This window comes from Aquarana catesbeiana, unplaced genomic scaffold (assembly GCF_042186555.1).
Source record: "Aquarana catesbeiana isolate 2022-GZ unplaced genomic scaffold, ASM4218655v1 unanchor75, whole genome shotgun sequence".
Classification (NCBI taxonomy): Eukaryota; Metazoa; Chordata; class Amphibia; order Anura; family Ranidae; genus Aquarana; species Aquarana catesbeiana.
This window is the reverse complement of record NW_027362734.1, coordinates 25,001-39,970: the sequence shown is the minus strand read 5'-3', so window position 1 is coordinate 39,970 and position 14,970 is coordinate 25,001. Positions and strand designations below refer to the sequence as shown.

The window sequence follows — 14,970 nt, the reverse complement described above, 5'->3', positions numbered from 1 at the left end:
GCCCCTTTCACACATGCGGACCACTCATTTCATCAGTTCAGTCACGTTTTTTCAAAGAAAAAACGGATAAAGGTTACATTAGGTTTACATCAGTTTACCAATCAGTTGCATATTTGTTTTTGTTTTTTTACATCCACTACCAATGCAAAAACGGTCCATTTGTCAATTTACATCTGTTCCCTTTTTTTAACAGAATAAAAATAGGGCTTTCATCAGTATCAAAAAAACGGATGTTGACGGATGTAAATGGATGATCATCCGTTTACATCTGTTTTTCCAAAGAGTTGCATTGATGTCTGTTTTTCATATGTCAATGGATGGATAAAAATAGACAAAAGGTCCGTATGTGTGAAAGGGGCCTTACGCTTTTAGCTCTCATGGTTTTAATTTTTTTAAATCCAATAATTTAAAAAGATAAAAATTCTGATGCTCAGGTTGCCATAATTGTGTGCCCTGTGTGTCAGAGTTCCCAGGAAGCTACATATAGGAAATTATGGCTCCCTGAAAAATCAGTCATTCTAGCAACTTGATAACGACGTTTGTAAGGAGAGATCTGCATTAAATTGTAGCTCTAGCCAAGAAATGTTTATTACATTTCGGATAGCATAGTTAACATTTCCAACAGAGTTTTTTTTAGCTTTATCCCACTTGGAGAGAGTTACCCTCTCTATTTTCCCTGGGGAGCATTGTCACTGGGACAAAAAGTCATGAGAAATCCAGCATGTTACAGCTTTCACTCAAACAGTAAGTGATGTAAAAAATCTTGTAACGGGCACACCTAGGTAGTGGAGATTCCCTATGACAGGGGTTTCTAACAAATTATACTATTTCTGTTTAGATTGTAAGCTCTAACAATGAGGGCCCTCTGAACACTCTTATATGGAATTGTACTGTCTTCTGCCAAGTGCTGCACAAACAGTTTGCGCTCTATAAATCTGGTAGAATAGGAATATTAAAAAAAAGAAAAAATGTTTTGGTTAAGAGACTTTTTATGACACTCGCCAGCCTGCAGATTCCATAGGTGGAGAAGAGCAAAATATAAGTATTGGTAGGGACAGCTTCTCTGAACAGTCAGTTTTACCTTTTTGGTTTCATGGATGTGATGGCAAACGGTTGCAGCTGTAGCACTGAGGTCCTTCATGCGCAATTCTGTAAAGTTGCAGGAAACAGAGAAAACAGATTACATCTGCAGCCATCAGCATAAACACCAACAATACAATTATCAAGCTATAAAAATCAGCATACAAAGCAGTGCGGCGTCTTAAAATAAACCAGTACTGCCAAGCCCAAGTGAAAGCTCCAAGTTAGCCTGGCTGCAGCCTTTATAGGGATAAGGAACCTCCCTCCCCCTACTACCACAAGGTAAATATAGTAGCAAGTCCTAGTTGCAATCTTGGAACACCCAATAAGAGGATAATATGCAACCGGTCTAAACTACGTGGCATGTTCACCCATCTTGTCCGCCAGGCTAATGGCATTGGTGAACTAGAGATACTGTTGTATTTGGATTTTGTGGGAATTTCAGAGACCTGGTTCAACAGCTCTCATGATTGGCTGGCAAACATTCAAGGGTATACCCTTTATCGCAAGAATAGAGAGGGTAAAAAAAGGGGGAGGGGTATGCCTATATATCAAGAATAATGTACAAGAGAATGTGAGAATTGACATCACTAAGGGAGCTAGGGAAGAGGTGGAATCCTTATGGGTAGAGCTCCAAAGGGGTGAAGCTAAGGGGAAAATAATACTGGGAGTATGCTATAGGTCCCCTAACCTGAGGGAGGAAGAGACAGATCTATCACAATTTGCATTAGCAGCAAGGATGGGAAGTGTTATAATGGGGGATTTTAATTATCCAGACATATACTGGGCGGAGGGAACCGCGCATTCAGGCTCGCCAGTTCCTAAATGTCTTACAGGACAATTTTATGGGTCAGATGGTAGACGCACCAACTAGAAGTAAAGTGTTACTGGATCTACTGATTAAAATACAGACCTGATCACGGATGTGGAAATACAGGGCAATTTAGGTAACAGCGATCACAGGTCAATTGGCTTCAGTATAATTCACACAAATAGGAAACATAAGGGAAATACAAAGACACTGAATTTCAAAAGAGCCAACTTACCTAAACTAAGAACCTTGCTAGAAGGCATAAATTGGGATAAAATCTTAGGAACAAAGAACATGGAGGAGAGATGGGTTTGCTTTAAGAGCATATTAAATAAGGGCATTAGCCAATGCATCACATTGAGTAATACATTTAAAAGAGCAAACAAAAGTCCTGGATGATTTAACTCCAATGTAAAAATGCATATAAAAGCAAAAGAGAAGGCCTTCAAAAAATACAAGGTTGAGGGATCATCATCAGCATTCAGACTTTATAAAGAATGCAACAAGAAATGTACGGGTGCAATAAGGACAGCCAAGATAGAACATGAAAGGCACATAGCGGTGGAGAGTAAAAAAAATCCCAAGAAATTCTTTAAGTATGTAAACAGTAAAAAAGGGAGGACAGACCATATTGGCCCCATAAAGAATGAGGAAGGACATCTGGTTACAAAGGATGGGGAGATGGCGAAGGTATTGAATTTATTCTTCTCCTCAGTCTTCACAAGGGAATCGGGGGGCTTCAGTAACCAAAACTGCAGTGTTTATCCTCATTACACATCACAGAAAGCACCTCCATGGTTAACGGAGGACAGAATTAAAATTAGACTTGGGAAACTTAACATTAATAAATCACCGGGACCAGATGGCTTGCACCCGAGGGTACTTAGGGAACTCAGTAAAGTAATTGCCAGACCATTGTTCCTAATTTTTACTGACAGTCTACTGACTGGAATGGTACCAGCTGATTGGAGAAAAGCCAATGTAGCACCAATATTTAAAAAGGGCCCAAAATACATCCCTGAAAATTACAGACCAGTTAGCCTAACATCAATAGTATGTAAACTCTTGGAGGGAATGATAAGGGACTATATACAAGATTTTAGTAATGAGAACGGTATCATTAGCAGTAATCAGCATGGATTCATGAAGAATTGTTCTGGCCAAACCAATCTACTAACCTTCTATGAGGAGGTGAGTTGCCAGCTAGATAAAGGAAGGCCCGTAGACGTGGTGTATCTGGATTTTGCCAAAGCATTTGACACAGTTCCCAATAAATGTTTACTGTACAAAACAAGGTCCGTTGGCATGGACCATAGGGTGAGTACATCGATTGAAAAGTGTCTACAAGGGCGAGTTCAGAGGGTGGTGATAAATGGGGAGTACTCGGAATGGTCAGGGGTGGGTAGTGGGGTCCCCCAGGGTTCTGTCCGATTTAATTTGTTCATAAACGACCTGGAGGATGGGGTAAACAGTTCAATCTCTGTATTTGCGGACTATACTAAGCTAAGCAGGGCAATAACTTCTCTGCAGGATGTGGAAACCTTGCAAAAAGATCTGAACAAATTAATGGGGTGGGCAACTACATGGCAAATGAGGTTCAATGTAGAAAGATGTAAAATAATGCATTTGGGTGGCAAAAATATGAATGCAGTCTATAAACTGTGGGGGGGGGGGGGATCTAGGATGGAAAAGGACCTGGGGGTCCTAGTAGATGATAGGCTCAGCAATGGCATGCAATGCCAAGCAGCTGCTAACAAAGCAAACAGAATATTGGCATGCATTAAAAAGGGGATCAACTCCAGAGATAAAACGATAATTCTCCCACTCTACAAGACTCTGGTCCGGCCGCACCTAGAGTATGTTGTCCAGTTCTGGCCACCAGTCCTCAGTGTACTGGAAATGGAGCGAGTACAAAGAAGGGCAACAAAGCTAATAAAGGGTCTGGAGGATATTAGTTATGAGGAAAGTTTGCGAGCACTGAAACTATTCTCTCTGGAGAAGAGACGCTTGAGAGGGGATATGATTTCAATATACAAATACCGTACTGGTGACCCCACAACAGGGATAAAACTTTTTCGCAGAAGGGAGTTTACCAAGACTCGTGGCCACTCATTAAAATTAGAAGAAAAGAGGTCTAACCTTAAACTACGTAGAGGGTTCTTTACTGAGAGCGGCAAGGATGTGGAATTCCCTTCCACAGGCGGTGATCTCAGCGGGGAGCATTGATAGCTTCAAGAAACTATTAGATAATCACCTGAATGACCGCAACATACAGGGATATACAATGTAATACTGACATATAATCACACACATTGGTTGGACTTGATGGACTTGTGTCTTTTTTCAACCACATCTACTATGTAACATGACAGGGCTCATGAACACATGAAACCTACTCCTCTGGGTAAAGTTTAGTACCATTTTTGTGCTGCAAGGCAACGCATCCTGCTTTGTTGCTTAGGTGAGAATTACGTACGGACTCCCTCTGCTTCCTGAGATTGCCACACCACACATCCCAGAGGGTATCGTTGTACAGAGGGCTCATACGAGCCACGAGATTCTGCGTACACGCAGCATTCCTGCACACACGTGTTCCGTTTGCATTTGCGGAAATCTGGATGTTGCAGTGCTCTAAAAAGGTACAGATATCAGAAACTAGTGGAATTGCTCTCATTTGCACAGTAATGCCAAATGTGTGTATGTGTTTGAAAATGCACTGCTGTTATTGTATCACTCTAGTTGGAAACCTAATAAATCTTGATTAAACCAAAAACTGTGGTACCCACAAAAATGGTAAAAAATGCCCAAAATTGTACACATTGATTTTTAAAAACCTTAAAAAAGGCACTTCTGTAACTAGCAGAATAGGCTTTACAATATCTGCATGCTTCTTTTAACCCTTTGATTGCTATGACAAGTAGGCCACATCCTTGGCCGTCAAAGGATAAATATAGGTAATAATGGGTAGAAACATCCGGTTTTATACAACAGCTGGACACACATTAGATTTCAGAAATTGTGCACCATTGCTAAGACACTGAACAAAATTATAAACTTGCTTACCAAGTGCAGGATCGAGCCTGACCTTTTCTGCATTCACAACTGGCTTGTACTGGTTCTGCACGTAAACAATAAAGGATATTAAATCACAGGTCACAAGACATCACTAAACAAATAGGGGTTGATTTACTAAAACTTGAATGTGAAAAATCTGCTGCAGCTTTGCACAGTAGCCAATCAGCATCTAACTTCAGCTTGTTCAACTATGCTCTCCAGTTTTAATAAATCAACCACATAGTGCAAGTAAGGTAGCTGAGTAGTTGGTAGCCTTGTAGTGCCACACTGGGTTCCAGCAATCAACCATAAATTAAATATTGGTATTGGTCCACGGACTTAAAAATATTACTATTTGAATGAACAACATACCAGGATTTCACGCTCCGTTTTTAATGCTTTGACAAAATGACTCAGGATCTTCCTTGGATATCGCTTTCTCTTCATTGAGGTCTCCACCATGGCTTCATCCAATTGGTCTTCTAGTATTTTAATGTCCGGTTCTGCCAGGTGAGGAAATATAGAATAAGCCTGGGTTTCTATAACTATACCAAAGAATATACAGCCATGGCCAAAAGTTGAGAATGACACAAACATTCATTTTCACAAAGTCTGCTGCCTCAGTTTTTATGATGGCAATTTGCATACACTCCAGAATGTTATGAAGAGTGATCAGATGAATTACAATTGCAAATTCCCTCTTTGTCATGAAAATTAACTTACTCCCATAAAAAAAAAAAAAAAAAAAAAACACACGATTCCACTGCATTTGTGAAGAAGGCTTCAGGGCGCCCAAAAAAGTCCAGCAAGTGCCAGGACCGTCTCCTACAGTTCATTCAGCTGTGCTATCGGGGCACCACCAGTGCAGAACTTGTTCAGGAATGGTGTGAGTACATCTGCATACACAGTGAGAAGACTTTTGGAGGATGACCTGGTATGAAGAAGGGCAGCAAAGAAGCCACTTCTCTCCAGGAAAAACATCAGGGAAAGACTAATATTCTGCAAAAGGTACAGGGATTAGACTGCTGAGGACTGGGGTAAAGTCATTTTCTCTGATGAATCCCCTTTCCGATTGTTTGGGGCATCTGGAAAAAGCCGTGTCCCGGTCTAGCTGTGTACTTTAGTAAAATAAATACTCAGAATGATGTGCTACACTAAGGCCTAAGCCCAGGGGGCTGGTCTGTTCTATAGTCTTCCAGTCACTTATTTTTTTTGGGGGGGGGGGGGGGGGGCGAGCTGGAGCATGTGCAGCAGAGTGAATTACAGCATACTTAGCTTGTCTATCATATTAACTATAGGAACAGCATTCCAGAAGAGATATTTAAAACTCACTGGTGTGTCTCTGGAGGGGTAAACCATATGGACCTCCAATGTTATATAGGATTAATATGTCTCTCTATGTATATTCATAAACCTAGAATTTTTTCTACAGACATAATGCAGTTGATGTTCAGGTACACAGACCTGGTGAGCCAGGAGCAAGGAAACTGGTATCCCCTCCCAAACAGCCATGATCATGAGAAGCACAGTGACAGAGTGATGACATCAATGGGTTTAACAACTTCAATACCGGGATTTTTTGCCCCCTTCCTGCCCAGGCCAATTTTCAGCTTTCAGTGCTATTGCACTTTGAATGACTATTGCGGGGTCATGAAACGCTGTACCCAAAAGAAATTTTATCATATTTTTGAGACAGATAGAGCTTTCTTTTGGTGGTATTTAAAGACAAACTTTTGAAAAAAAAAGTTTTTCTTAGCTAGAAAATGTTGTAAATAAGTAATTTTCCTCCTTCACTGAAGTGCGCTGATGAGGATGCACTGAGAAGATGGCTCTGAAGAGCAATGATGATGTCATATGACAGGGCTTGACAAATTTGCTTGGAATCTAGGAGCCAGCTAAAAAAGTTAGGAGCCAGGTTTTTTTTTTTTTTTTTTAAAACGACCGACAAAGCTTTATTTTCAATATAAAAATTAACCAATCTTAAATTTACACAGAGACGACTAGAACTAATGTGACTGCTTTTATTTCCTGCCATGCAGGTACACAAGACCACCATATTCTCGCTAAGGATCCAATCAGGTCCGCCTGAAAAACTGACATGCGAACCTGATCAGACAGCCCCTGTGAAAGGGGCCAAGCAGGGAGATGACAAATAATAAATTCATTTTAATTAACCACTTCCTTCCCGCAGGACGACTATATACGTCCTGTCTTTGAAGAGAAATACCGTTGTTATGGTAGCAGCTAGCTACCATAACCCCGGTATCTTCTTCAAGAGCCGGCGGTTCTCTTTCAGATAAAAGTGGTCTCTGCAGCAGATTAGCAGCGAGATCACTTTTATCGGCGGCAGGAGAGGGCCCCCCTACCGCCGCTCTCCGGTGCCCTTCACCGCTTATCGTGGCCGTCGGTAACGGCGGAGGCGATCCGGATCTGTCCCTGGCCTGACATGGAGACGAGTGAGAGGAAGATGGCCCCCCGCCCATCTCCAAGTCATTGCAGGGCGAAAGCGACGTCAAATCGTCACTTCCACCCATAGCTCTTGAAGGGACATTTTTTTTTTTTTTTTCAAATGACAATTTTTTTTTTTAATGCATTTTAGTGTAAATATGAGATCTGAGGTCTTTTTGACCCCAGATGTCATATTTAAGAGGACCTGTCATGCTTTTTTTCTATTACAAGGGATTTTTACATTCCTTCTAATAGGAATAAAAGTGACTTTTTTTTTTTTTTTTAAAAGAACAGTGAAAAAATAAAAGTTAAAATAAATAAGAAAAAAAAAAATTTAAATGTGCCCCATCCCTTGTAATAGAAATAAAAGTGACACAATTTTTATTTTTTTTAAAAACAGTGTAAAAATAAAAAATAAAATATATAAGAAAAAATAATAATTTTTTTAAATGCGCCCCGTCCCGCCGAGCTCGCTTGCAGAAGCAAACGCATATGTGAGTAGCACCCGCATATGAAAGCGGTGTTCAAACCACACGTGAGGTATCGCCACAATCGTTAGAGTGAGAGCAATAATTCTAGTCCTAGACCTCCTCTGTAACTCAAAACATGCAACCTGTAGAATTTTTTAAACGACACCTATGGAGATTTTAAAGGGTAAAAGTTTGTCGCCATTCCACGAGCGGATGAAATTTTGAAGCGTGACATGTTGGGAATCAATTTACTCGGCGTAACATCATCTTTCAAAATATAAAAAAAATTGGGCTAACTTTACTGTTTTCTTATTTTTTAATTAAAAAAAGTATTTTTTCCCAAAAAAGTGCGCTTGTAAGTCCGCTGCGCAAATACGGTGTGACAGAAAGTATTGCAATGACCGCCATTTTATTCTCTAGGGTGTTAGAATAAAAAATATATATAATGTTTGGGGGTTCTAAGTAAAGGGAAGGAGATGAGCAGGCAGTGAAAACAGGTAGGGAAAGCTGCTCCATTAGCATTGGTGGATGTCTTGTCATACCAACGGCCACCACCAGAGGGCGCCCGATTGCAGAAGGAACCAGGAACCATAGGACTGCAGTAGGCCGCAAAGCCGGGGCCTCAATTACCGGCGCGGCCCAGCGCGATCGCGGCGGGAGGGGGGGGGGGGGAGGCGAACGGACACAGGATACCAAAGCTGTGCCGCCCCAGGCGCCAGGTCGCTAATTCTAGTCGCAAATGCGACCTGGCGCCCGGGGTTTGTCGAGCCCTGTCATATGATGTCGCCCCAGAACGAGGGCCGCCTTGTGCCCGTCATTTTACTATATGGCGGGAGGTGGTTAAATTAGGTTTGTAATGAAAATAAAAAGGTTTTCTCTAAAAATTAACTTGTTGATTGGGGGGGGGGGGAATGGGAAGCCAAATTATAGGCAGATTAAACTTTAGTTTTAATTATTCCCTATTGCATCCAATGGTAAAGAAAGTTTCATCTGGAGTTGAGCTTTAAAGGAGTTGTAAAGTCAGAAGGTTTTATTTATCTTAATGCATTAAGATAAAAAACCTTGTGTGTAGCAGCCTCCCCAGCACCCCCTAATGACTTACCTGAGCCCCATCTCTCTAACGATGTCCATGAATGTCTAAGTCGTCCGGTTAACTCCTCCTGATTGGCTGAGACATAAACACACAGAGCTGTGACTCGGCATGGGTGCCCCCATAGGAAGCTGCTGACTGTGGGGGCACTCGATAGGAGGGAGGGGCTGGGAGCAGCAAAGAGGGCCCGGGAAGGGGAGGATCCGGGTTGCTCTGTGCAAAACCAACTGCACAGAGGAGGGAAGTATAACATGTTTGTTATTTATTTTTTTTAAAACACGAGACTTTACAATCACTTTAACCGATTCTTACCAGAGTCTTTATCTGGGGCCTCGTGCCATGACAGTCCATTGATGCTGACATTCTCTTGAAAGGCAGATTCAAAGTCCTGAATTTAAACAAAATATCTGTCAAATCAGAACACCAATTCTACCTGTGGAATATGCTGAGGTTTTGTAAGAACTGTATTAAATATCAGTCTAGCCCTATTCCAAAACTGATACTTAAAAGTAGAACTCCAGTTTTGTTCAAGGAGCTCGGGGGTTATTAAAAATAGGAACAGAACAGCTTTTGCTGCAAAACTGCCCCCTCAGTACTTGTTTTCCACTACTTGATGTCACTACTTTCAGCAGTGTTAATCGCCATTGGTTCCTCAAAGACTGCAGGTAAACCGATGTCCCCACAGTCCACAGCAGCTCTCACTGTTTACTTCCATGGACCTCTGTGTCACTACACAGTTCTAAAGTAGAGGTCAGCGAGAGGAAGCATTGAGATCTTACAGGGGACCATGGAAACAGTTTCCCTGTAGATTTGAGGAACCAGTCCTCTGGAATGCATTTGCCTTCAGTGGAAAAGGTAACTATGTGCACCTCTTCTTCTGCAGAGTATTTGTTCCTGGAGATTTCAAATAAATACAGGACAAGGGTTCTTTAGGTCAACTAGTGTACTGGGTTCTATACACCGTTACTCAGATAATAGCAAATCTTTATATGCAAACTGTGGTACCCTTATAGTGCAATTTTTGACACTGACATTCATTGCAGTATGCTGCCCATTCATTTTCATTGGAACCTCAACGTCAGCAAAAAAAAACAAAAACACACACATCTGTGCTTTCCCAAATGCACTGCAAGGCAACCTATATATTCCTTGGTACATGCCATGTCTAATCCAGGAAAGCACAGTTGGTGCCAAAAATGAATGGCAACAAGCATACCCATCGCACTTTGGTTCCCCCGTATGAGGGGTGTGAATTGTTAACTGTTAATTGGGTGTTAACATGTGGTCAGGCTGCTCTAGCACATCATACTGTATACAAAATTTCTTTGGCTGCACACCCCCGCCCGTCCAAGAGTGTTTATTGCGTAAATTGTACAATGCGTACTACCATCAGGACACAATCAAATAAATCAGGTTGATGCGTTTCATACAACCATTGTGCTTCCTCAAAACCAGGTTAAACACTCTTGGACCGCCGGTGGTGTGCAGCAGAATTTATTTTGAATCCAGTGTCTCGGTAGTGAGCCAGGGCTAGCATCCAGACCACTGAGTCCATCAGGACATTATATTCACCTGGAGCAGTGGGACTTTCCTTTCTCCCTGACATCATACTGTATACGGTGTATATGTAAGCTAACTAGATTTGAGCACAGATGTTCTGTCAGTTCTATTGCAAAGTGCAGGCCAGTGACCAGAGCTGGTTCCGTAGTTCTCTAAGAGGCAGATACCAGGTCAAATTCAGGTACTTGCATGTAAAAAATACATTTAACTATATATTAACTGCATGCGACCGGCTTACGCAGAAGGGCAAGTATGGGCATACTAACGTACCTGTATGTGGCCCTTTAAGAAGCGGCTTGTGGGCGCGGGTCCCGTGGACACGATGTCCGTCGGAAATTCCGCGATCGTCTCACGGAGAGGAAGAACGGGGAAATGCTGATGTACACAAACATTTCCCCGTTCTGCCTAGTGACACTGATCACAGCTCCCTGTAATCGGGAGTGGTGATAAGTGTCGTGTCACACATAGCCACCCCCCCCCCCCCCCCCCCCAGTTAGAATCACTCCCTAGGACACACTTAACCCCTACAGCGCCACCTAGTGGTTAACCCCTTCACTGCCAATAACATTTACACAGTAATCAATGCATTTTTAATCTCACTGATCACTGTATAAATGTGAATGGTCCCAAAATAGCGCCAAAAGTGTCTGATCTGTCCGCCATAATAAAAAATTGCTGATCGCCGCCATTACTAGTAAAAAAAAAATAAATAAAAATCATTAATAAAAATGCTATAAAACTATCCCCTATTTTGTAGACGCTATAACTTTTGCGCAAACCAATCAATAAATGCTTATTGCGATTTTTATTACCAAAAATATGTAGAAGAATACGCATCGGCCTAAACTGAGGAAAAAAATGTTTTTTATATATTTTTTGGGGATATTTATTATAGCAAAAAGTAAAAAATAATGCGTTTTTTTCAAAATTGACGCTATTTTTTTTTTATTTATAGCGCAAAAAAGATCAAATACCACCAAAATAAAGCTCTATTTGTGGGGAAAAAAGGATGTCAATTTTGTTTGGCAATTATCAGCTAAAGCAACACAGTGCTGAATCGCAAAAAGTGCTCTGGTCTTTGGGCAGCAAACGGTTAGTGGTTAATGACTACAGAGCTGCATTAAATATTTAGGGTGCCATTGCTGACCACCTGGAAATAGTATTTCCATGAAAGGTGGTCCGAAATATTAACCTCATATTTTACTTCTTTAACCACTTGCCTACAGGGCATTTACACCCCCTTCCTGCCCAAGCCATTTTTCAGCTTTCAGCGCTGTCGCACAATTGCGCGGTCGTGCTTCACTGTATCCAAACAAATTTTTTTTTATCATTTTCTTCACACAAATAGAGCTTTCTTTTGATGGTATTTAACCACTTCAGCCCCGGAAGATTTTACCCCCTTCCTGACCAGAGCACCAATATCACCAAAAAAAAAAACATTTTTTTTTCCCTCAGTTTAGGCCAATATGTATTCTTCTACATATTTTTGGTAAAAATCGCAATAAGCGTATATTGATTGGTTTGCGCAAAAGTTAAAGCGTCTACAAAATAGGGCATAGTTTTATGCCATTTCTATTATTCATTTTTTTATTAGTAATGGTGACGATCTGCAATTTTTATCAAGACTGCGACATTATGGCGGACACGTCAGACAATTTTGACACATTTTTGGGACCACTTGCATTTTTACAGTGATCACTGCTATAAAAATGCATTGATTACTGTGAAAATGTCACTGGCAGTGAAGGGGTTAACCACTAGGGGGCAATCAAGGGGTTAATGTGTTCCCTAATGTGTGTTCTAACTGAAGGGGGGATGGGACTGTGTAGGGAAAGAGATAGATCGCTGTTCATACTCTGTATGAACAGACGATCTGTCTCTTCTCCCCTCAGAGAACTGGAAACTGTGTTTACACACACACAGATCCCAGTTCTCCGTGTGTCCCGAGCGATTGCGGGAGCCCGACAGTGATCGCAACCACCAGCGGTGCCATTCTGCCACAGTACAACTGCGGTGGATGGTCGGCAAGTGGTTAATCACTGCTGGGTTTTTTTATTTTTTACAAGAAAAAAAAAAGAAGACCAAAAATTTTGAAAAAATGTTTTTTTTTTTACTTTTTTTCTGTCAGTAAATTTTGTAACTAATTTTTCGCCTTCACTGATGTGCACTCAGATAGGCTGAACTGGTGGGCATCGATGAGGTGGCACTTATGGGCACTGATTAGGTGGCACTGGTGGGCACTAATAGACGGCACGGATGGGTGGTACTTATGGGCATTGATTGCCAGCAATGACTGGCATCGCTAATGGGCACTGATTGGTGGCCCTTTGTGGGCAGTGGTGGGCACTGATTGCTGCCATTGGTGGGCACTGATTGGTGACACTATATTGCTATATTGTAATCAGGGCACTGATGATCAGTGCCCTGATTACATTCCTAGATGTCCTGCGTGGAGATGCCGCTGATCGTCTCTCCTCGCCACACACTGTCAGTGTGAGGCGAGGAGAGTCTATTACCGGCATCTCCGTGTTTACATGTGACCGGCTGTGATTGGACAGAGGCGATCACATGGTCTCTTTACAGAGATCAGGGTCGCGCCATGTCCCAGAAACACTGCGCGGCTGCCGCTCTGCGGTGTGCGCGAGAGTGGCCATTCTGGGACACCGTTCCAGAACGAGAGCCACCCTGCTGTCATTTGACGGTGGGCATGCAGCAAGCACTTAAAGGCCAGTTCACACCACAAGCAGTCCAGTGCATTTTTTTCTGCATCAAAAACGCATGGAAAGTAGGTTATATGATCTTTAATGGCATAGTTCACACCAGTGCTTGCAGTTCCAGAACAAAAAAAAAAAACTAGTAGAACATGCTGCATTTTTCCTGCACTGGACTAAACTGGAACGCTGTAAAAAGCATCAAAAACACACTGGAACACACATGTCCTTATTTAAGTTTAAGAAAAAAAGAGGGGGAAAACAATTGCACTGGACTGCATCAAAAACGCACATGCAGAAAAAGCATGCGTTTCTATGGCGTGAACTGGCCCTTAAACGAAAAAAAAAAAAAAATATATATATATATATATATATATATATATATATATATATATTATATATAATTATTTTTTTCCTCTCATAACATCTCTACTGAAATTCAGGTTCCAAAGCCAAACACTTCTCACCCAGACCAAGTTCTTGTGATGCTGCTGCTTCTGTTCCTCATTCAGATACTGCTGACTATCCACAATTTCTTTGCAGATTCCTGTACACATCCCCAGCACCTCCTGCAGCAACTGCTTGGAACAACAGTGCACTTTATAGTCTCTGGCAGCCTCTCCTGCATTGCTCTCCATGGTCAAGTTAGAAGGATGCCTCTCATCAACAGGGTCCTGGAGATTTTTATTTTTTGTTACGTTTTTCCTGGGACTGATGTTCCCCCTAGGATTCCCCAAAACATCCCCACTCGGGGTTACAGGTTCACTTTTCCCAGTCCTTTCTTTGGAAGGTGTACCATAACCTTCTCGTATTGCCTCACCACTGATGCCAGAGCCATCACAGCTTCTCCTTGGTCTTAAGTTTTTACCCGGACTTCTAACCCCACCAGAGATGTCTAATGTCTCCTCCCTTTGGTTGCTGGGCCTCATTACACTTTTAACTAAAGGTGAAAGAGTATCACTGTCCCTTTTATTGGCAGCAGTGGAAAGTCCAGCTTTCTCGTAGTCTTTTTGTCCCCTGGTGCCTCCGCTGATTAAATCACACCTTTCAGTGGAAGAACTGGGTCCTCTGGAGCTGTTCTGTACATTACTGCTGGAGCCCTTAGGGCTCCTCAGTCTTTGTAAGCTTCTATTGTGGCTGCTACTCCCAGAGTCCCCAGATCCTTTTTCCTCTTGAAAGTTTATTGCTTTACTGGATCTGGTCTCTCTGGTGAATGAAGCATTGGTAGCAGTGGACAAAGCGGCTTCTCTGGGGCTGTCCTCTACATTAACATTGGTGCTACTAAGGTTTCCCTTTGGTTGTGAGCTTCTATTATGACCGCTGCTCCCACCAGGGTCCTCAGATCCTTCCCCTTGTTGAGAGTTGGCCTTGGCTTTGTTTTCATTCTTCTGCTGGCTTGAGTCTAAACCATCACCTCCTCTCCCGACCGCAATGGAGACTCCAGGTTCATCAATGTCCTTTGCTCTGCTGGCTCTGGTCTTTCTGCTAGACAATGTACTAGTTACGGTGGATGAGGTGGCTCCTTTGTGGTCATCCTCTACATTAAAGCCGGAGCCCTCATGGCTTCTTTTATGACTGCTGCTCTCCTCAGGGTTCTCTTGTTTTTGAGAGTTGGGCTCCACAAGGTCTACATTTTCCAATATCGCTTTGCTTGAAATGGCATCTTTACCTCTGATGGCCATGGAGGCTTCAGATCCCTCCTGCATTCTTCCTGCACTGGATCTGGTCTCTCTCTTCAGCGATGCA

At 42.2% G+C, this 14,970-nt stretch overlaps 1 protein-coding gene across 1 annotated transcript in view; it reads right to left on the bottom strand.

Moving 5' to 3' along the window:
- Positions 1-655: 655 nt before the first annotated feature.
- LOC141122740 (uncharacterized) overlaps positions 656-14,970 on the bottom strand; it is a gene marked incomplete at its 5' end in the record, with an annotated part of 15,292 nt that continues 977 nt past the window's right edge. Inside the window, 5 exons of the mRNA XM_073611998.1 lie at positions 656-1,149; positions 4,955-5,009; positions 5,318-5,448; positions 9,266-9,341; positions 13,692-14,970. The exon at positions 13,692-14,970 is cut by the window's right edge and continues 977 nt beyond it. Of these exons, the coding sequence (XP_073468099.1) occupies positions 953-1,149; positions 4,955-5,009; positions 5,318-5,448; positions 9,266-9,341; positions 13,692-14,970 (1,738 nt within the window). The remainder of the gene's footprint in view (positions 1,150-4,954; positions 5,010-5,317; positions 5,449-9,265; positions 9,342-13,691) is intronic.